This window comes from Acomys russatus, chromosome 8 (assembly GCF_903995435.1).
Source record: "Acomys russatus chromosome 8, mAcoRus1.1, whole genome shotgun sequence".
NCBI lineage: Eukaryota > Metazoa > Chordata > Mammalia > Rodentia > Muridae > Acomys > Acomys russatus.
In genome coordinates, this window is record NC_067144.1 from 19235679 (window position 1) to 19258720 (window position 23042).

Consider the following 23042-nt stretch of genomic DNA (forward strand, 5'->3'; position numbering starts at 1 on the left):
GGCCACCTCCCTCATTCTGCATCTGGGCTTCCCTGTGACCAACCTCTCTAATACTGTGCTTAGGGTACATGTTGCTTTTAGACCCTCAAAAGTGCAATTTTTAAAAACCGAACTGTTTCAAGATAGTATTTGAAATGCATCATATTAGTTAGTTCATCTTTCTACCAGAGCAGTTGTAAAATATAACCTACATAATCAATATTTAATACCTATCAAATAAAATTATATAATGATAGAGCAGAAGTGACGAAAGTCCTCAGGAGCTATAACGCTGCCCTGGCTTCTGATGTACCTATGAGTGCGATTTTCTTAACAGAACTTTGCTCTGACAGTTTTGGTTTTTATAGAGCACAGTTTCTTGGGCAGTCCCCAGAACACTCTTAAGTTTTAAAATAAACAGAAAGTCAGGCATGATGCAGACTTGTACTCCCAATATTTGAGAAGCGAAAGTGAAGCTAGCCTGAGCTACATAATGATCTCTGTCCCAATCTGGGATACAGAGTGAAATTTTAAAATGTGAGTTTAAGCAAAACAAAACAGACAAAGCCAGAGGGTAAGGAAAGTGGTGGGCCTCGTTCAGAAGATGGCTTGTCTTTCTGTTATAAAGTGGGGTTCCATGGCTCTTTGCCCTTCTGTGTAAAGCAGGGTATCCGACTGAGGGGTTGGAGGTCCTCAGCCTTCATGGGAGGGGTAGCCAAAGTAAAGTGACAATTTCTCCTAGATGTTCACGAGGAGTGAGATCCTCTCCGATAGTGGAGAAGCCACAACTGTCAGAGTAGACTTTCGTAAACTGTTAAAAGCCCAGGAACAGCCGTACGGATCTAGGAGGAATGAGTTAGTCGAGTCATTCTCCAAAACTGTTGCCTGGTGCTTGCTGTACTGCCCATGGGAAAACATGAGCAGATAAATTGTGGTTCTTAGGAGAACAGTCGGGATTGTGACACAGGAGGTGATGAGGTGGCTCACCTGACAGGAGCAGAGGTCCTCCTGTCTTTGGAACCCTGCTCTGTGCAGGCCTGAGGAAGGTGAGGCAGGGTCAGAGCAGAACTGTGGAGGAGAAAAACAAGTGCAATGAGGCTGGGAAGACAGTGAGCAAACCCAGCACTGGGCACTTTGCCCTGCAGAGCTGGAGGCCTTGGAACACTCAAGCCAAGTCGTCATCACCACATTGGCAGCCTGTGTATTAGATTCACCTGGAGAGCTTGCCAACCACCATGCCCAGGCTGCCCCCGGAAACTGGGGTGGCAGCTGGATTTCTATGTCTGTCCGCGTTCCCAGAGCATCCCAATGTGTGGCCATTACTAAAAATCAGCCTTTCAGTAGGAACTGGCCTCGCTGTCCATGGTTGGTTCCGAGCAGAAGTGGGTATGCCCGCTGTCTCTGTGAAGTAGTGTGCAGAGTCACCCAGGAGCCCTGTGAAGACAGCCTTAAGCTGAGAGGCGGGGGAGGGGGGTGGGGGGGGATGAGCGGGGCTGGCAGAAGTGTAGAAGTGTTTGGGCTCCAAGGGAAACACACAGTCACCAGAGGGTTAACTCCACCCACCTGTCTGCAAGGGGAACTTCACTCCTCTGTGGTCCAGCGATGATGGACACCTCACCCCATGCACTCTGATGGCCACATTGCCTCCCTGTCTGCCTCGGTCCCTAACAACCTAAGCCTATTGTCATTCAGTGCGTTAGGTTAAAGCTCTGGTTTCCCCTCCACTTGCATTCTTGTCCTTTAGAGATTTGCCTCCCAGAGGCCTGAGGGACACCACCCAGGCTGGTCCTCGAGGCCTTCTGACAAGATAGCTTTCCAGGGAGAGAAAGTAAAGGAGATAGATGTATTTTAGGTCTTTTATCCTTTGGGGTATAACTTATTGTTTAGTAATTGCTGAGGTTATATGCGCATGCTTTCTCATTTGAGCATTTCCCAACATATAAGAATATACCAAGTTCAATGTGAAAATCCTCTTCTCTCGCCTGTTTGATTCAGACACTCATTTGCTTTTTTGCTCTGCACTTTATACTTATGTAAATACACGAACACCTCAGCAGCAAGGGCTTTTCCTCTCTGCCGAAACAGAATCACACATGTGGTCTGTATACCTCCATCACATGCCATTTCTGTTAGCATTATTACTTTTATTCCCAGACATGCTCGATTCTCTGGACATACATACAGTTTTTTCAAGGCTGCGAAGTGCAAAATCTAAGGAGGAAATCCATCTTTCGTAAGGAGAGGGCGAGTGACTTTCCTGTCAAACAGAGTATAGCCAGACCCCTCTCAGTGCACCCTCCTGTTCCCAGGAGTGGTTCATTCTTATGAGCCAGATGTTGGGTGTAGGAGTGGACAGCATTTACCACACTTGCCTAGGATCCCCCCCCCCCCGCCTCAGTGTCTTACTGTAGCAGGAGGAAGAAGCCAGGCAGGCAACCCCCAAACCCCCGTGACTAAAGTACTTGTTAACCTGCCAATCACCAAAGTCACAAGCCACAAACATGAGAGGGAGTTTGCGAGGATTTGAGGCGAGGAGGACTCAGGGGCAGGTTTTGAAAGAGGGAGAGGAATGTAGTTTATGTGGCTTGAGGAGGAATGATAACACTGGCCGGGAAGGGAGGCAGGCGGGAGCTCAGGCGAGAAGCTGTGCAGATGCTGGAGGGAATGTTGGGAGGACAGCTGAGCCAAACAGAACCTGTGTTCTGCATGCCCGTGCACAGGCATCATGTCAGGAGCTCCTCTGCACAACGGTGGCCTAGCCTCCACTGTCTCACAAACATTTGTTGCTGCGAAGCAAAGCTGAGCCTAGGGATGGAGCTGCCCTGGCTGGCATCTCCTAGCTGGTAAGGAATGGGACTGTGGTGGTTTATCTTCCTGCCACATCCCCTTTCACCTTGCCGTAGACTTGGCTTTGCTCCACACTGTCCACACAAACACAAGGATAGCAGTTCTTTCCCCAGCCCAAAGGGGCAGTAGGAGGAGGTGTGGTGGCGGAGGTGTCAGGGCCTGGAAGGAGACAAAAGGAAAGGCACTGAAATGTGTCCCTGGATCTAGAGGCCTGACTGTTTTTTACTGCATGCCTCTCAGTAGGATTTTTAAAATAGCCATTTTGTTATCATTTTTTGAAGTTACAGAAAAGGTCCAAATACAGTGGAGAGAGCTCTGTGCTCCTTTTACTTAAGAGTCAATGGTTGTTTACATTGTGTCCCATGGTTTTATCATTTTCTGTGTATACATTTATAAATTTCAGTTAGATAAATACCATTTTAAATCAGAGTTACCAGATACTTAATTTCTTATTCATTATGTGTCTCCTAAAAATATAACTACAATGTGATTATTGGAATCAGGAAAGTTGACAAGGAACCAGAATTATTATCTAATCGATTCACAATCTACCCTCCATTTTTGTCACTTGGCCCAATAATGTCTTTCTCTTCTTGGTAAAAATCTAATATCAGCATCCCTGGAATACTTTACCTACTCCCTCAGCACAGAAATAGCTCCTCTTCTTGTTTTGGAGATAAAACGGAGGTGGGGGGGGGTTCACAGGCCCAGAGAGAGGTACCCTACTCTATGCCTGAGCTGAGCTGGCCACTGAGAGACAGGAACACCTCAGTGAACTGCCATGTGTCCAGAAGCTGGCTCATTGTGATCACATCCAGAGGGATTGCTCAGACATGGGGCAGAGCAAGAAAGCCATGAGGCCACATAGCAGGAAACAGAAGTCTTGGTTCTCCCTCTAAACACATAGTTTTCCTCAAAGCCCTTGGTCCCTTTAGAACTCAACACCCAACGGATGCCTTCCATGGCTGCTCTCAAACTTGCCCAGCTATGACACCAGGCCACTGATGGAGAGACATGAGGAACACGGTGCAGGGGAAGCTGGCTAATTCTCCCTGCCGCTTGTGTGCACAGACACCCGAAGCTATAGAAGCAAAGCTGGGGTTACACAGCGATGGGAGCATCCTGCAGGGAAGGTGGCCTGGAGCCTAAAGCCCCACTTTGGGGTGCTCCTCCTGGAAGAGGATCTCAGTAGCCAATGGGATTCTTGTGAGTTTTATGTAGAGGAAGGAAAGTGTACCACTTGGTTAAAGGAAGCATTCATAAGTCTTTAGAGATGATTTTAGAGAATATGAGTAAAAAAGAGAGTGAAGAACCGATAGAGTGTGGTGCCAGCATCGTAACAGCCTTGGAGTCTGAGTAGGAAAGAGATAGTGAGTATCCATTGGGTTTTATAGCTCAGCATAACAGACACTTGAATTGCGTGCACAGCATTTGATTTTCCTAACCAGTCCATGAGCTCCTTCTGGTTTAAGGGCCCCTGCCTTTACTGTTCTGTGACTTAGGGACAACTCAGCTGCAGTGTCCTCTTGGGGTCTGTGTCTGGCCCGGACACTCACCTCTAGAGGGTGCTACATGTGGGTATATGACCACAGTGGACCACTTCTGATTACAGGGTGTTTTTCTTTGTTTTGGCCTCTCTTGTGTTCTTAGTTCTCTATAAAACTAAAACTTGTACCAACTTGAAATTTTCTGTAGATATCACTTTGTCCAGTATTTTTGGTCTTCTATAGGATCAAGTTTTTAAAAAAAAAAAAACCACGGAGAAAACCATTCTCTGCAGGATATGGGAAATATCAAATCCTGACCGAATCCACAGGGCTGGAGGAAATCTAGAAGAAGTTGGGATTTGGCAATGGAGTTGAGATTTTTCTAACACTGAAACACAGAGAATAGCTAGTGTGCTTTTATAAATGTACCCCCTCCCCGCGCCCCCAAAGCCAGCACCAACCCTTCTTACACTGCACTAGTGTTGGTATTTGATTATGACAGTGCCCCACATGCAGATGCAGGTGCCTGGGACACAGCGATGCCCCTCCCTAGGTGGCTACTTCTGGCCCCTTCTTCAGCTTTTCTCAGTCTCCCCATGAGCTGATTAACTGCCAGCATCAGTCCTTCCCAGAAGCAGCTGAAGAGAGCCTGACATGGAGCGCTGGCCCTGCTGGCCTGGCTGCGCTAGACTCCTCTTTCACAACTGCCATGGCATTCCAAAGGTCTTGGAAATGAGAGACAAGAGGAGTTGTGTTCCTCTGGAATCTTCTAATGTGACTGCCTTTGCTATGAGGGGAGGTGAGCGGGCAATTTGCCCAGAGATGTTCATTCTGGGAAAACAACCAATATGTCTTCACATGTCTGTAAGAATGTACTAGGGAGAGTCAGCGGGTGAGAGGACAGTCACTCAGTGCCTTGAACCTTCCTCAGTGGGTGTGGGGGCGGTGTGCATCAAGACTTGGCCTGCTAGCTCCCACTCCCTTGCCAGCGTCAGGGGTGGCTCTCTTTCCCTTACCCAGCTGTGTCACTCCCAGGAACCTTGAGTAGACAAGTGTGTGCTGATTTGGGGAACTTTAAAGAGCTTGATTCCTATTTATAGTTAACTACCTAAAAAAGGAAATGTCCCCAGAGAGGCAGAGATCCAGGGGGCGTCCCTGTACCCAAGACTGTTAACACTACACTAGCTCCCCAACTGTCTTCTCAGACCCACTCACTCTGTAAGAATAGGAAGGGTGTTCATCTGCCATCAGATTGAGCAGACCAGAAGCTTCCCTGAGGGACTGACCCTCTCCCTTCCATATCAGAAGGAAGGTTCTCTAGGCCAGTACCAGTTTAGGCTTGGGCAGGGTGGACAGAAACAAAAGATGGATTACCAGATTCTGTCACGAGGAGCAGATTTTTCCAGCAACGCTTCGGCTTTCCGGCCTGAGATTTTACTTTTAGTTATGATTTTAAGTGGGCTGCTTCACTTCTAGCCTCCATCTCCCTTCTAGAGCAGAAGGCTCAGTGCCTGGCAGTTTTCATCAAGGAGGTGACAGAGCACACTCTTAATGCTGTGTCAAGTGGCAACAATATCTGCGCCCCCTGGCTATATCTCAACATCAATTCATTAGAAATCCTGAGGTTCACAGAGGTCACTGTGATCCCTAACGTCTAATAGCTACTTATCAAGCCCATGTCCAGTTTGCTGCTAGGCCCCAGATGTACAGCAGGGGGATCCTTTTGCACCCCCTGGGAACTTGGCATATACATTTTCTTAGTAGGGTTCTAAACTGGATGGGCCTGGGATAGAGCCACCTAGGAGGGGCATGAGCTCTTGTTGGAGGTAGCGTGCCTGAACTGAGAGCTTCTTGAAGAATGTAGAAGCCAGCCAATGGTGCCAGCATGTGCAGAAAACCAATGGCAAGAGGCTGGCACACAGAAAGATACTGAGTGAGCTGTATTGTAGGGCAGCACCACCTAAAGACTAGTACACAGCCAACCAATAGCAGCTGGGAAGCCAGGATTCTCTCGGTGATCACGGAGCACACTGAAATGTGAGAGCCACGGATATTGAGAATAGAGGAAATAAGGTGAAATAGTAGCCAAAGGAATAGTGGGGAAGGAGGCTGGAGAGGAAAACCGGAGCAGATCTCAAGGACCTTGTTAGACCAGGTGGATTTGGTCCTGAGTGCCGGTGGGTAGCCACTAGAGAAGTTTCAACTAAAGAGACTTCAGATTTATATTTGAGAAAAGTCACTTTGGTCCCAGTATGGCAAATGTGTTAGGGCAGGGACTAGGGGGACAAGAGGCCTTGGGATGGTATCGAGCTTAGACTGGGGCAGTGATGATGAGTGCTGGGGTGGGGGGCGACGGAGACTAAGCACTTATTCAGTTGGTGGGATTGATGAGCACTTGTGCTCATGGACTATGGGCAAGGGGAGGACCTTGGAAGATGTGGGACAAGAAGCAGTCTGGGGAGAAGGTCCTAGGTTTGATTTGGGGAAGAGGGGCTTGAAGTATGGGTTTAGAATCTTCTGGAGCAATGATATCTGGGGTGTGAGACACAGAAATGGAGGATCAGAAGGTAGGGCCTCACTCCAGGGAAAACATGGGCAGGAGAGAGTGACAGAAGGGACTCTTGAGTAACAATGAGCATAGTACCCTCGATGAAGACAGAGGAGTTGAGGTGTCAGGAAGGGTGAGGGGAGGTGGCCGACTGCCCTGGGAGGTGCCCTAGCTCCCTCTCAGAGGCAGCAGATGGAGGGAAGTCCATCTCCTGCCTTATCCTGTTGCCCTTGGCCATCATGGGATTTACAAAGATGGTCGGTTCCTTTTTGTAGTAGGATGGCCCTCTCCAGCAGTGGCTAATGCAGAAAGCGTGAGGTCTGGAGATACAGCGAGAGACAAGGGTCCAGGGGATGAGATAATAAGAAAGGTGAGTCTAGAGGAATTGGAACTAATTAGTGATCAGTTTATCTCTACTGAGCTTGGGCATCTGGACCAACAAGAGCTGAGGAGAAGGACCATAAGGTTTGATGACATGGAACTCTCATGAGCATGTCAGCTGAAGAGGCCAACGGGGTCAGATACTGATTTAGTCCAGAAGAGCTGACAAGAGCAGCTTAAGGGACGAAGGCTTCATTTTGGCTCACAGTTTGAGGGTGGCGGTGTAGTGGTGAGAGCTGCTCTGACTGTGGCACCGACAGCTGGTCACATTGTACCCGAGGTCAGAGAGCAGAGAGTGAATGCTGGGTGCTCGGCTCCCCTCCTCTTTACTCAGTCAGTACTCCTAACTATTGCATACTGTCGTCCACATCCAGGGTGAAGTGATTCTAAGTCCCGTCGTATTGGCAATCAAGACTAGCTATCACAATCCGAATAACCAGAGGAGCTAAATTTGTCACAGAGAGCAGAAAGGTCCTTTGGGATCTGTTTGTTTGGGAAAGAGTGCTGAGTGAGGGAAAGGACCAGTGCAGAGCCTGCACTGTGTGCTGGGTTTTTCTGTTCCAAAAAAATATATATTATACTTCTCAAGGTTTTTTTTTTTATTTTTGCTACATACACTTGTTTGTTTATTGTGTGTACATGCATGTGTGTGTGCATGCACCATGACTGTTGTGAAGGTCAGAGGACAACTTGAGATTGTTCGTTTTCTCCCTCTGGGTCAGTCTTGAGGATGAAACCCGGGTCATCAGGCTTGTCAGCAAGCATCTTTCCCCACTGAGCCAACTTGTTAGCCTTCCCCAGGCTACTCTTTAAATAGGAAACCGAAGCACTGGGCAGTTATATAACAAGCTTTAAGCCCCTCAGCTTAGCATGATGGGGTGAGATTTGAACCCAAGTCCAGCTCCAGAGCCTGGACCCCTCTGCACAGGGACAGAGAAGAGGTTCAAAGGCTTGGAGGGTGGAGTATGTACGCTAAAGAAAAAAACGCAGCCGGACACATGACAGCCAGTGGCTCTGTTTTTAACTGAGCCACATACAGCTTTATGAGCTCCGGAAGCCAGCAGACTCACATGAGACCCCCAACCCCCTCTTCCTGAGGTGGAAACATGGTGAGGTACCCTGCTTGCATTTGCTCACAGTAGAACACCTGTGAGGAGCTTTAGTTTTGGAATCCTGTGACTCAGCTTTTCCTGTGTGCACAGAGCACCATTAATGGATTCCTACAGATGGTCATATGGAATATGTATAGCATATAGAACATTGTTAACATTTAAAGTTGTTCTTACTGAGCAGATTCAAATGCTAATTCAAACAGCAGTAACTACAAGTCTATAGAACAAATGTATGACGTGGCCTTCAATCCTGTTTAAGCCTAACACTGAAAGATCTGTTATTTGGTGCTAGCTTCTAGCCACATAAGGTTTCTCAGAGCCAACAAGCAAGGGGAAAGCCTTTATAGCCTCTGGGCTCATGCTGCCCACTGCCTTGTGTACCCTCAGTTCACACCCCAAGGACTGTCTTCTTCCTTCTCACTCACTTCCACCCTTTCTGCAGGAGCTCTATGACAGCTAACTGCAGTGGTCTGCCAGGGCTGTCATAACAAGATGGTGGACAGGGTGGCTGAAACACAGGCCAGAAATCCAAGATCAAGGTCTCTTTCTTTGGGTTTGCAGGTGTCTGTCTTCTCCCTGATCTTCCTCCTCATATGGTTCCCTCTGTGTGTAGAGGTCTGCTCAGTTGGCACCCCCCTCCCTTCTTCTCCACTCTCTCTCCCCCTCCCCTGTCTCACTCTCCCTCTCCCTCCCTCCTTCTCTGCCCATTCCTTTCCTACTCTCTTACTCTCTCTCCCCTTCCTTCTTTCCTTTCTTCCTCCTTCCTCCTTTTTTTCAAGGTCACCAATCAGATTGGACTAGGTCCTGCCCTAATGACCCATTTTAACACAGTCACCTCTTCAAAGGCCCAGTGTCTGAGGCAGCCTCATTCTGAAATACTGAAGGTTACAGCATCAACACATGCGTGGAAGTGGATACCATTCAGTTGTAACAATCGTCCCCAGCTCTGGACAGGTGTCTTGCTGCTTCCTTGTACACCTACCCTCTCCATTTTCCTTGGCCATGTCCTCTGGATTGGGGTGTGTGTGTGTGTGTGTGTGTGTGTGTGTGTGTGTGTGTGTGTGTGTGTGTGTGTGTGACACACAAGCCTCCAGCATCACCCTGCACTTTGCTCTGGTTATATCTGGAGATCCCTCCCAACATCTATCCTCCACCCTTGCTCACAGTGACATTTTCTACTCTGTCGGTCCTTCCAAGCCCCCTCTGTCACCCAGTTGTCAGTAGAGGTGCATCTCCTGGGATAAGCCCTGGCCCTTCTCATATTTCATTGCATTCTTTTCCCTGAGTCTTTGACACAGCTTTCCTGATCTCATTTTAATTGCAGCTTAAATCTGAAATCTTCACCTCCGGTCTCTGCCAGTGTTTCTCCACTGTTCTGCCGCTGGCTTCTAGAAGCTTGCCTACAGACCGATACTTTCCAGGCCAAACTATTCATCATTCACGCTCACATCCCATCTTCCTTTGCTACAATTTCCCCATGTTTCTACGTAGCGATTCTCAAAGGGCCTGTGTACCTCCACTTTGTTTAGTTCCCTAGATCCTTTTAATGCTTCCTCTGTCACTCATCCATCTTTTCTGTGTGGTCCTTCTAAGTGCCTTCCAAGAGGTGGCAGTATCCTAATTGGATGTCCTTGCCCCCCTAAAGAATTGTGAAGACGTGAGCGAGGGTACTCAGACCCAGTCTGACAGCTGTGTGTGAAAAGCCTCCTTGATCGTTCAGGCTAAAGACCCAGCTCTCTGGCACACGAGGCTAACATTGTCTGTCAGAGCTCTTTATCACTATAGACACGTTCTGTGCCTGCACTGTGTGACAGCCACTAATCATGTACAGGTTATTAAGTACTTGAAATGAACTAAGTTCGTTAGAGGAACTAAATACTGAGTTGTCTCTAGTTAAATTGGCGTACTAGCTTCACTTCATCTCCTCGCTAGCCTACTGATGACCACCACCATCGTCATCTGACTGCATCTGCTGCTGCTAACCTGGACTCCTCCCCGTTCGCTATGTCCATCTTCTTAGGCCTTGGGTCCACCCACCATTCCCCAGTGATGAGCTTGTGACCATGTTCTCCACACCACAATGCTCTCTCTTCTGCTGCATTTGAAAAACTGGATGTTACCTTATTTTTAGAACAATTTAAAAGACCTATTTATTATTATTTTATGTGTATTAGTGTTTCTCTGCATGTGCGTATGTGTATCATGTGTGTGTGTTATGCCACTGAAGCCAGAAGAGGGCACCAGATCCCCTAGGACTGGAGTTACACAATGTTGGGAGCCACCATGTGGGTGCTAGACACTGAACCTGGGTACTCTGTAAGAGCATCAAGCGCTTTTAATCACTAAGCCATCTCTCCAGTCCCCTTATCTTACTTTTTAGCTTCCTGTTTAACTCTTATTTTGAAATAATTTTGGCCTTATAGAAAAAAAAATCACAAAAAATGTAACACAAATAATTATTTTATACCCTTCAGACTCCTCAGATATTAACATTTTACTGTTTTCTTTTTCATATATTCTTTCTTCTGGTTGAACTCAGGGTCTTGCCCTCACTAGGTAAGTGCTCTTCCCCACTGAGCTATATACCCAGCATTCCCTATTTCTCCATATTTCTCTTTACCTTGTACACACACACATATACATATACATACATACATACATACATACATACATACATACATACATACATAACTATGCTTATGAGCAGCTTTAAAGAAAATTATAGCTATGAAACCTTAAACATTTAAATAGTTTAGACTTGATTTTTCCTAAAAATCGAATGTGTTCTATAAACCACATTACGATGATCAAAATAGAAAAACGTCAAAAGCGTACTATCATCTGACTTATTGATGATAGCCACACACTCTCAGCTGTTCCAGAAGCATTCTTTATGGCCAAAGGGAGATAAAAGTTTTTCTTGTGAACCGCACTACCTAATGTTTAGGACCTTGAAGCCTAATTTTCAACACATTTGGTTTTTCTCTCCACTACCCTGCTTCCTAGTGTTTGCTAAGTGGTACATAGTAGGCCCATAGCAAGATAGGGAACAGCTGCGGCAGCCGGCCAGCGGGGAAGCAGGCCTCTCCCTGAGACTTAGCTACTAGGCCACAGTGGTCTCCAGGTGTTTCTGTCAGGGTGCCCTCCTTTTAGTTGTCCTCTCAGAGAGCACTGTCTCCTCTGCGGAAATACTCAGAGCTAGCCAAGCCTCCTGTCACAGAGCACTTCCACAGCCATGGCTGGCCCCAGGGCTGCCCCTCTATTCTGTAGTAGCCAAGTGCCTCAATATCTACCTACCCATTCATTTGGCAGCAGTTACTGAGTGCCTACTGTGTGTCATGCACGTTAGACATATAACAGCGAACAGCAAAAACACTCCATCTCAAGATACTGCACTTTGGTGGGAAAGGAAAGGCAAACATAAAACAAGTGAATATGTAGTTTGTTATATGGCAAGTGCTGAGGAGGGTGATAAATCAGGGTAAGGGTTATGAGTAGAGCTGCAGTCTCTCTCTCTCTCTCTCTCTCTCTCTCTCTCTGTGTGTGTGTGTGTGTGTGTGTGTGTGTGTGTGTGTGTGTGTGTGTGTGTTCTTGTTCTGTGGTTACGAGAATAGAAAACAGGGCCTGTGCTTGTCAGGAAAGCATTCAATCCTAAGCTAAATCCCTAGCCCAAGGGCTAGGATTCATATAAGGCGCTTACGGCAGATCTCCTTGGTGATGCCCCCCCCCCCTTGAATTACAGTGTCATTTCCCTGTGCGTCTTCTGCAGTGCCTAGTTGTGCGAGTCTTGAACAATTTGAGAGGTCATTTAATGACAACTAGTCAAGATTGGTCTCCCCGTGCTGCCTGCCAGTCCTTCCCTGGCACCTCTGGGAGCCATTGATCTATCCTCTGTTCTTACAGTATGGCCTTTCTAGAGTGTCAGATAAGTAGGAGCCTTTGAGTGTGGCTTCCCTTAGCTAGGGAGAAAAAGCAGTTATCAACATTAAAAAGAAAAAGAGGGCATGAACTTATGAGAGCAAAGGAAGGGTTTGGGGGGGGAATGATATATTTTGATTTCTGTTTGTTTGTTTGTTTTTTTGAGACAGGGTTTCTCTATGTTATCTTGACTAGCCTGGACTCGCTTTGTAGACTAGGCTGGCCTCGAACTCACGGTGATTTGCCTGCCTCTGTCTCCTGAGTGCTGGGATTAAAGGCATGTGGCACCACCGCCCGGCTATATTTCAATTTTTGAAAATGACTTGGAAGAAATATGAAATGAATACATGAGAAATAACGTGGATGTTTCTGAATGTGTATATTTTTATTTAGCCAGATAAGTAGATTTGTGCTGTGAGGCAGTTCTGTCTGAGTCAGTTTTCTTGTTGAGTTAGAGAAAGCAGAGTAGGAAGGGAAGATGGGAAGATAGCAAGATACTATTTATTCGCTCACTTTTTTTCTGACGTCGGCGTTTGCAATAGTGTCTAGCATCCCAAGCTCGCTGGGAACTCACTGTGCTGCCCAGGCTGCCTTTGAACTTGTGACAGTGCTCTTGCTTGAGCCTCCCAAGGACTGAGGTAGCAGGCATGAGTCACCACTCCCAGCTTCCATTCATTCATTGATCCATTCATCAAATGTTTGCTTTGGGGAGTTTTGTTTTGTTTTTAAAGAAACAACAACTAGTCACAGCCTGTGACCCAAAGGAAGCCCGAGACCCTTGGATCCACACCAAGGCTAATTTTAGTCGCTTTATCTGACATAATTTCCTTTCTGCGCTTCCTGAAAGTTAGGGTGAGCATGTAGTTTTTTGAGGTTTTGGTTGCCATCTTTCAATAGGACTGTGAGAGGCAATAGAGTTTCGAGAGCTTCTACCCCGCTGCTTCTAGGGGCTCCTGTAGAGGCCCTTGGGGACTGATAGTCATGGGACCCTAAGACTGTTATCAGGGCAGCAAGAAGATCCATGGGAAGGTACAGCAGAATGAGGGCTTTCTATAGATGAGCGGCCAGGGGGCAGGACAACATCCTCCCAGGACCTAGGAGCATTCTGGGAAAACATAACTGACTTCTTAACTTGGTAACTTGTGTACTTCTTTGTTTTAGGTGATGCAACTGTAAAAAAGAAACCTGCCCCCAAGACACCTACGAAAGCGGGTAATAGCCAGAGTCCTAGCTGAGGACAAGGGGATATTCTGCCATAGAACCTTCTCTGCCTCTGACTGACCGTACACGGGGAGTGGGCAGAGGCCTTTTCCTCCTTCAAGCTCCACACTTTGGGCTGTATCTTTCTCTTCTAGGGAACCTATGCCCAGCTGCTGCCTCACCCACATCCTCTCCTGCTCCCTTCCTCTGCCTCCACCTGGGTGTGCCCTATCACAGCCTGCCAATGGCTCTTCTGTCCCTTCTGCAGAATTGAGCCCCAATCTCATTCCTCCACTCTACCCTGCATGAGCGTGGCCCACATCCTGCTGCGTTTAGGCCCTGCTCTGTATGTCCTTGTTTTCCCGGAGTTGTTTGTTGTCCCTGGGGAGACATTTGAAGGCAGAAACCACATCGAGCCTATCAGCCAGGGTGACTGAAAGGTTAGACACAAGGTAATGCTAAATTAAGAAATTATCTGGGACCGAGATTCAGACCAGTATGGGGAGAGCCAAATTCCACCAAAACCAATCTATGAAGAACTGTGTGGTGTAAATTGTGTGGGACACTTCTGGGGATTCTACAGAGTCCCTGTGCTCAGTAGGGGGTCTGTACAGGGACAGGCAGGGGTCAGTACCTTCATTGTTATCTTGAAGATTCCAGAAGGGAAGAGAGGCACCAACAGGCTAACATGACAGCAGTGCCTGTGAGATCAGCATGTCTAAGCCCTGCCCCACCCCTCTGCTTCACATTCTGTTTGTCCTCTCCTAGCCATGCCCCCTCAGATCATCCAGTTCCCTGAGGACCAGAAGGTCCGCGCAGGAGAGCCTGTGGAGCTGTTTGGGAAAGTGGCTGGTACCCAGCCCATCACTTGCACATGGATGAAGTTCCGAAAGCAGGTCAGTCATGGAAGCAGGGTGGCCTAAGGACAACTTACAGCCCCTGGGCCAAAAAATAGAGGGGAAGTGCTGTGGTGGAGAGATGGTATTGCTCTTCTCCACTTCAGAAATGAGAGAGAGAGCACAGGCCGTAGTGGTGCATACCTGGAATCCCAACACTTGGAAGGCTGAGACAGGAGAGTTGCGTGATCAAGAACAGCCCAGCCAACCTTACAGAGTCCTGTCCAAAGAAAACACAGAGGGCCAGGGATATAGCTTAATGGTAGGAAACTTGCCTAGTATAACAAAACCTGGTTACTGAAAAATAATTACTGAAAAAGAAAAAAAACAGGGAGCAGTAACCTATTCAACAAACTGGGTTCTTGCTGACCTTTGCTTCTGCGTCTACCAGTAACCCCTGACTTTATAGGCAGTTTGTTAATAAAATTACTCCTGCCTCATCTGAGTCCATCTGCCTAGAATTCCTCTTTAGAGGCGGAAAATCAAAGCCCTCAGATGACCCCTCCGACACCAGTGGTTCTGCATCAGTCTCCTGATTCCTATCTGCTTACGGCTTCCACTTACCACATGCTAAAAGATCAAAGCAAGCCTACGTGTTTGTGCATATAAATTATATATTAAATAGATATTTGGCAGAATGACACAGAAGTAAAGCTTCAATTTATAATAATGCTCCCTATGAAAACAGTCGAATTGCCAAAAAACCTACTTGTAGAGAAATTTGGAGGACCCAGCTCTTCTCTGTTCACACTTAGTAATGGTACTGAGGTGTGTGTGTGTGATCAGCCGACATCCCATAGTGCTGGGCTGGTTCTGCATTAGGAACCTATCAGAACAGTGGTTCTCAACCTATGGGTCATGACCCCCTTGGAGTCGACCGCCCCTTTTGCTGTAGGGGTCACCTAAGACCATTGGGAAACATAGATACTTACATTATCATTCCTAACGGTTTTATGTTTGGGGATCACCACAACACAAGGAACTGTGTTGAAGAATTGCAACGTTAGGAAGGTTGAGAACCACTGCTATAGAAAGTGTGACGAGTCTGTGTAAGCCCCCTCACTGTTTCCATGCCATGCAAATTGTCATAGGTCAAGAGATGAGCCACTGGTCCCTGGGAGGAAAGCAGAGCTGGTTTCAAGGGAGGGAGAAGAAAACATGGCCCTGGCGCTGTACACTGGTGGATAAGGTAGACTCTTATCTCTGGCGGAGCCGATTACTCAAGTTCAGAAGAACCCTTACTGAAATTATGAAACCCTTCTGCATCTGTACTATCCAGCGCGGTAGCCACTGGCCCTGTATGTTGAGCACATGGAATGTGGCTAATGCAATTGAGCACCGCCTTCGTTACTGTTCTGTTCTGTTGCTGTGAGGAGGCAGCGCCCTGACAAAGCAACTTACAGAAGGAAGCATTTAATTGGAGGCTTGCTTACAGTTTAGAGGGTTAGTCCAGGACCGTCCTACAGGGGGCGTGGCGGCAGGCAGACAGGCAGGCATGGCGCTACAGTAGTAGCTGAGAGTTTACGTCCTGATCCGCAGGAATTGGGGGGGAGGGGGAGACTGGTTCTGGCATGGACTTTTGAAGCCTTAACACCCATCCCCAATGACACACCTCCTCCAACAAGAGCTCATGTCCTAAACACTCCACTAACTAGGAACCAAACATTCAAACATAAGCGTTTGTGGAGGCTGCTCTCATTCAAACCAGCACGAGGAACTCCAGTGGTTTTCAGTACTAAGGACTGACTTTTGGATTTAGGCCTTACGTGTGCTAGGCAACTCCTCTCCCATTAAGCTACAGCTCCAGTCTTCTTTTTTACTTTTTGAGCTAGGCTGGCCTTGAACTTGTGACCCACCTGACTCCTGAGCAGCTGAAATACACGCCTGTGCTATGTCTGGCTAAAATTTTTAATTTTAATTGGTTAAGAAAAATCACTGCATACAACTCAATGATGTCAAAACCGCTGCATGCAATCCAGTGATGTCAATCAACACATAAGATTGGACACGCATTAGAATTACCCACTTCCTCACCCCGAAGGCAGTGTCTTTCCTCCCCTTCTCCTGTCTCTGTTACTACGAGGAATTCTATTTATGGATTTGCCTATTCTGAACATGTCAGGTAGATGGAATCTACCACATCACCTTTTGTCTCAGGATATGTTTTTATTTTGTTATTTTGCTTTGGGTTTTTTGTTTTCTGGTTTGGTTTGGTTTGATATATTGTTTTCAGGGTTCATCAGTGCTGTAGCATGAATAATCAGCACCCTATTTTTTGTGTGTGTTTGTGTGTCTGTGTGTGTATGTGTGTATTGTGTGTGTGTGCATGTGTGTGTGTGTGTGTGTGTGTGTGTGTGTGTGCGCACGCGTGTGCTAGAGGACTACCTCAGGTGTCATCCTGTCATCCTCAGGCAAGCCATCTACCTCGACTGAGACATGGTGTCTTATTGGCATGGAGTTTATCAGTTATGCCTGACTGGCTGGCCAGCAGTTCCCAGGCAGCCTCCTGTCTCTGCTCCCCCAGCAGCGGCATTACAAGTATGCACCACCACGCAGACAGGCTGGGGCAATCCCTGCTCCCTCCGCCTTGTCTCCTCCATCCTTGGGAATAGAGAGTATGAGGGATGCTTTCCTCACTCCTGCTTCTTCTTCCCGCAGATCCAGGAGAGCGAGCACATCAAGGTGGAGACCAGCGAGAGTGGCAGCAAGCTCACCATCCTGGCAGCGCGCCAGGAGCACTGTGGCTGCTACACACTGGTGGTGGAGAACAAGCTGGGCAGCAGGCAGGCCCAAGTCAACCTCACGGTCGTGGGTAAGTGTAGGAAACAGAAACAGTGAGAATGAGGGATGTGGGAAGCAAACTACAACCCCCCCACCCCCCGCCCAACATCAGCGCTTCCTAGTTCCCCTGCCTTCCTGCTCACACAGTCTCATGCAAACCGATGCAGACTCCATCCCTGCCTCTACTTCACACGCCTAGCATCTTCCTCTCCCTGAGTCCCCTCCTTGGTCCTCTGCCTTCCTGGCCAGTGCATACCCTGAGCCCTCCCACGGCAGGGCTTCCTGGTAGCACATTAACTTCTTTTGCCTCACATCCACCGTTTTCTATTGCTGTGCTCAAACACCATGGGCAAGGCAGCTTGCAGAAGGAAGGGTTTATTGGGGGCTTATGGATCCAGAGGGATAAGAGTCCCTCACTGTCATGGTGGGCAGCATAGCAGCAGGCAGCCATGGCACTGGAGCAGCAGCCGAGAGCGTGCCCACACCTCAACCTGCAAACAAACAGCGGAGAGGGCTAACTTGAGGTGGCTGAAGTCTTTTGAAACCTCAAAGCCTACCTCCTGTGACAGGCTTCCTCTAGCAAATCCACACCTCCTAATTGTCCTCAAACAGCCACCAACTGAGAGCCAAGTATTCCGACCCCTGAGACGTGTGGGGGTTATCTGATTCAAACCACCATCGCCTGTAGATCCCTTCCTGGGATCAATGCCACTTCCATTCCTTTAGGGATTGCAGCATGAACACTGACTGTATCTCCTGTACACTCCAGGCTATACACTGGTGTCCCTAGGCTGGCTGAGCTATCAGTGCCCCCTCAGAGCTTTTTGTCCTTGTCTGGAGGACCAGTGCTATTTCTTGAGACACACTCCCCACCTCCCAGGCACACATACAAAGCCCTTTGACCTCTCGCTTCACTGAGAACTGTTAGACACAAGGCAGGACTTTTCTGACCTTGGTGGCCTCCACACCTCCAGGTGTGTCTATCATACCATTAATGGGTCCCCTTTGCCTTTGCGGGGGCTCTTTCTTTTGGTCCAGTTCCCAGGTTCTTGGGGCTCCACCATCCTTTCATTCTCTGCTTGTTCCTCACAAAGTTGCCATCCTCGCCAGAAGCACAGGCATTGCTGTCCTGTGGTGATGTCCCTTCATGCAGTGCTCTGCTTTCTGTACCCCCACCCCTGGGCAAACTCCGTGGCAAAGCAGTCTCTGCTCCTTCGCCCCTGGCTCTCTGTAGCTGCCTGCCCCTTGCTTCCATGTCGCTTGGTCTGCAGAGACTGTTTGTTCCTCTAAGAGCACCAGGACTCCTAATCCTAACTCCTTTCCCTTACCTCTGACTCCCCACTGAGTGGAGCCCATGTTTAGCCCAAGTCTCAGGTTTGCTCTGTCCCTTCTTTCCTAGTGGCTGCTGCTATGCCCCAGTCTGCCACCTCTCAGTTACTTTCTAAGTGGTTTCCTCCCATGGGTGATACTCAGTGTCTTCCCTTGGTCACTGTTCCCCATGTGGCAGGTGCATACTACAGTAGAGGGACAAACAAAAGGGCAGCTAGGGGGCAGTAGGCTGTATGTTGTGCCTATGTGGGCCTCCACATGTGGGGTGCATAAAGGGCTTTTTTTTTTTTTTTTTTTTTCGAGACAGGGTTTCTCTGTGCAGCCTCAGCTGTCCTGGACTCACTTTGTAGACCAGGCTGGCCTCGAACTCACAGCGATCCACCTGCCTCTGCCTCTCTAGTGCTGAGATTAAAGGCATGTGCCACCACACCTGGCGCATGAAGGGCTTTGACCCGGTATTTATTAGCATGCACATTAGGCTTGAGCGGGTTTTCCAGTCAATCTTGACTTTCCAGTTTAAAGGGTTTCCAATTGGGAAAATTGGGAAAAGGGCTTCTTTGGGTTCAGTGTGAAGACTACACCCCAACTTCACAGCAGGGCTCATAGCCTTGCCTTGGACCTACAGAACAGAAGAATTTTAGGGAAGCATTTGTGGGCCACAGTGCTTAGAATTCATCTCTAGGAATCTATCCAGGCATGAAGGTGACAGTTGGGGATGACTTACAGGCTCTCTTAGCTCTGTAACTTTGTGGCCCCTGTCTTTGGCCCCACTTTTCCTCCTCCATCTTTATGTCATATCATTACCTTAGGGCCAAGATGGATAGGTATGCTTTCAGCCTTAGAGAGGGGAAGTAGGGGAGAACCATCATCAAACTCTCAAACACCTGCCCTCCAGATGTACCCATGGGCCTGTGGGCGGGTGAAGAGGGAAGGATACCTCAAAGGCAGAGAAACCGATGGCTTGGAAACTCATCCTGGTGATATGCAGCCTATTTGGAAAACTACCACATGCTAGGGAGGTAACTGTTGACTCTGATTCCCCACCCCACATTTTCTCAACTTGAGCCTTGGGGAGCCTTCCAGCATCTCTCTCTCCAGGCCCTACGCAGTAGGGAAGAGTGGATTCTTGCGGGGAGGGGTCCAGAACACAGAGCATCAGTGCACACTCCCACCACGGACTCCATTTCTCTCTGCCTCTCCCTTGTCCTAGCGCCCATCATTCTGGGTTCACGTCCCCTCTTCCTTTCGTCTTCCTCTGATCCCTTCCTTTGCTTCCTTAGATCAGGGATTAGGGAAGTGGGTGTACCAAAGGATCGGGGGAATAGGTTTCTCATCTAAAGGGGGGCCCAGTCCACCGTCTTTCTCTCTTTGATGACTGCAAATGTTGATTTCTGTAACTTCCCAAGGAGTCAGGAGCTTTGGGGGGCCACTGGTACTGGTGGCCCAGCTTGCCGTACATTTAGACCTGGATCAGCTTGCGCCCCAGTGCTGTCATCAGACCTCAGTGCCTGCCTGCTGGTCCTCAGTGTGGCCCATCCATCCACCCCTGTGGTATGGGGGTAACTTTGGGCTCAGCAACTTTGAACTGCTCTTCTGGAACCAGTGCCCCCTGCCCCCACCCAGGGCCACCCCTGTGCCGGTGCCACACTCCCCCCTCCCCCAGCCCCACGGGCCGGCAGAAGCTGTGGTTCTGGCCTTTTATGGTTGAGTTTCTTATTCTCTGCGCGGCCAGTGCTGACAGGGCCATCAGGGTGGCTGCCTGCCAGCTGGCAGGAGCGACATGTTAAATGCCGTCCTAGGAGGGGAATGGAATGGAGAGCAGGCTTTCTGTCTGCCTCCCCCACCCCAGAGCTAAGAATAGAATCGCTCAATAAAATGAGGACTTGTATCGATGGCCACAGCAAAGCTACATTCATTCAGAGCCCGTGAATCTAGACACAGGCCAAAGTAAATCAGGATTAAGCTGATTTACCTGTGTGTCTCCAGGGACATCTGCATATTATCCAATTGGGGTTTATTAAATAGATGTAAACATAAATGAGATAAAGCAGAGATTGTTCCACCTACTCCAGATCGTTTTGAAGCACTTGAGAAGCGTCCACTTGACGGACCAACTAAATAAGGCCAGTTCAATGCAACTTGGACTCGCTGGCTGCCGAGGTCTCCTGTGGCATATTCTTTGAAGAGCTGTCTCCCCCCCCCCCCCCCGATCATCCATAAGTCATATTTTCAAATCAACAAAACCAGCCCTTCCCCCAGTTAGTCTAAGTGAGGGATACTTGGCTATTTCCGAGGCTAATGATTATTGTATTTTAAGAAGCAGTGTAAGAATTAGTGGTGCTGCCTGGTCTGGGCCTGCGCCCCACGCGCCACTGTGTGGCCTGGGAGAGGAGGGAGGAGGAGCAGTAGGTCCAGATGGATTCTTTAATGTCACTCACCCTGCACAAGAAAAGCAGGCCTCTTCCCAACTTTAAAGGAGAGACCCCTAAACACCCAACACGCACCAAATGCCCTTTGAGTTGAAAGCGCGTGTGGTTTGAAAGGGTGGGAGGACAGCCCTTAGAGATGCTTGGCTCACCGGTGGAAGCCAGTCGCTCGCTTGATCCCATTCCACCTGACAGCCTAGAAAGGACCAAACTCAGTCTGGGTGCACAGAGTTGTGGGACTCTCCTGAGGCTTTGTTGCTGACTAGTGGGCATTCCACTTTACTGTAATAACATGCACCCAGCCAAAAGCAGCCTTTGGGGGGGGGGGGGGGCGGGGAAGAGGGGGAAAGGGCTTCTCTGTCCTTCACTGCTGGCTTATGGTCCATCCTTTCAGGGCAGTCTAGGCTGGAACTGAAGTAGCTAGCCACTTCACATCCTCAGTCAAGAGCAAAGAGGCTCTATGCATCTTTGTGTGCTCTCTCGCTCTTGGCTGGTTCTTCCCCTAATGCTGCTATTCAAGACTTCTTGCCTAGGGAGTCTACTCATCCATGAGGACCCGAGTCTTTCTGCATCCATTAGCAGTCAAGACATTCCCATAGGTATGCCCATGACGCCTTTCCTTCCCAGCTGATCCGTGGCTGTGTCACGTGGATAGCCAGCACAGTGAGGGCAGTCTCGGCCTCTGAGAGTTCCTTCGTAAGAGTGTGCTGCAGTTAGGCCAGTGGCTGTTGAAATTCGGCATCTGTGGATGGCCGTCTAGGCGGGCCTAGAGGAGCACAGACAGACCTCGACCTCGTGTGCGCAAACACAAGGAGGCCAGAGGGAAGTTGGGCTGATGGGAATGGAAGCCTTGCAGAGAAGGTCCTCTGGTTTCCCAGGAATAGGAACCCTCCACTGAGCAAAAAAGCTTGCAGCTGGACCTATGAGAAAGCCTTCCCTTGGAAGGGTTTTCCGTCCTGTCCGCCGCGTCTCCAGGGAGCCCTGGGAAATTCTGAGGAAGTGTGGGTCTAGCTACGGAGAGCAAGCCACTCTTCTGTTTGCCAGGCACTACCCAGGCTGAATGTGTCTGTCTTTAGCAGTGAGGCTCATGGGAGAATCCTGGTCCCACCCAAGGGTTCTATTACTGCTTAGTTCAACTCATGTGGGCTCTGTAGGTTGGAAAAAATAGACATCAGACATAGCCCATGGCTCTGAGGGCATGCCCAGAAGAGAGCTCCTAAGCCTCTAGGACTTCTGGACTCTACTGGCTACCAAATCCCTTCCCAGTGACAATTTTTACTTGAAATGCAAGCCTCTTTCCCCACACTTCCTCCTTTTCTTGTGCTGCCTGAGGGAAACTCCATCACACGGAAATCGGGGTACCTTTGTCAGCAATGTTGATCTCTCCGAGTTGTCTTTTCCTAAGCAAAGCAGAGAGGAGGGACTCAGCCAATGGCCAGAGTCTTCACTTGTGTAAACCTCCGTGACTAAGTCGGCCAGGAGGTCTGGGTTGGGGACAGGAAGGACTTTTCATTCCCCAGCAGGCTCTTTTACTTTCTCAGCTGGTTTCCAGAGGACTTGAGGCACTTGCCTCTAAGAGGATTTAGAATAATAAACATCCTTGCCAACACCAGAAATGTTTCTAAAAAAGACCAATATATCCTTCAGAACAAACAGATTTTCTAAGAGAACATCTTAAACAGCCAGTGGAAGCAATTCCATTGCAGGAAGCTTCCAGCATCACTGTCACACTGCAGTAATGGGAGGTGGCTCGGACACGATCCCAGAGTCACTCTTAGAGTAGAACCAGCCTTTGGTTTCTGGCCCAGTTGAGTTCCAGGCAGCAGATATTAAGCTAGAATATCAAAGAAGGAGACAAGGGGTTGGGGGCGGGGCTCACGGGGTTGGGGCGGGGCTCACGTGGTTGGGGGTAGGGCTCAATTGGTAGAGTGCCTAGCTAGCATGCCTGTAACCTTGAGTTCTAGCCCCAACACCACAGAAACCAGGTGTCCTGGCAAGTGCCTATAACCAAAGAACTCTGAAAGTGGAGTGAGGAGGGCCAGAAGTTCAGGGTCGTCCATGACTCGGGAATGTGCTCAAGGCCCATGTGGGTCATGAGACCCCTATTTTAAAAATAAATAAATAAACAAAAAGAGAAG

At 48.6% G+C, this 23042-nt stretch overlaps 1 protein-coding gene across 1 annotated transcript in view; it reads left to right on the forward strand.

Moving 5' to 3' along the window:
* Mylk (myosin light chain kinase) overlaps nucleotides 1-23042 on the forward strand; it is a 132285-nt gene that overhangs the window by 66176 nt on the left and 43067 nt on the right. The window contains exons 17-19 of the mRNA XM_051149861.1: nucleotides 13434-13484; nucleotides 14241-14368; nucleotides 17027-17180. Of these exons, the coding sequence (XP_051005818.1) occupies nucleotides 13434-13484; nucleotides 14241-14368; nucleotides 17027-17180 (333 nt within the window). The remainder of the gene's footprint in view (nucleotides 1-13433; nucleotides 13485-14240; nucleotides 14369-17026; nucleotides 17181-23042) is intronic.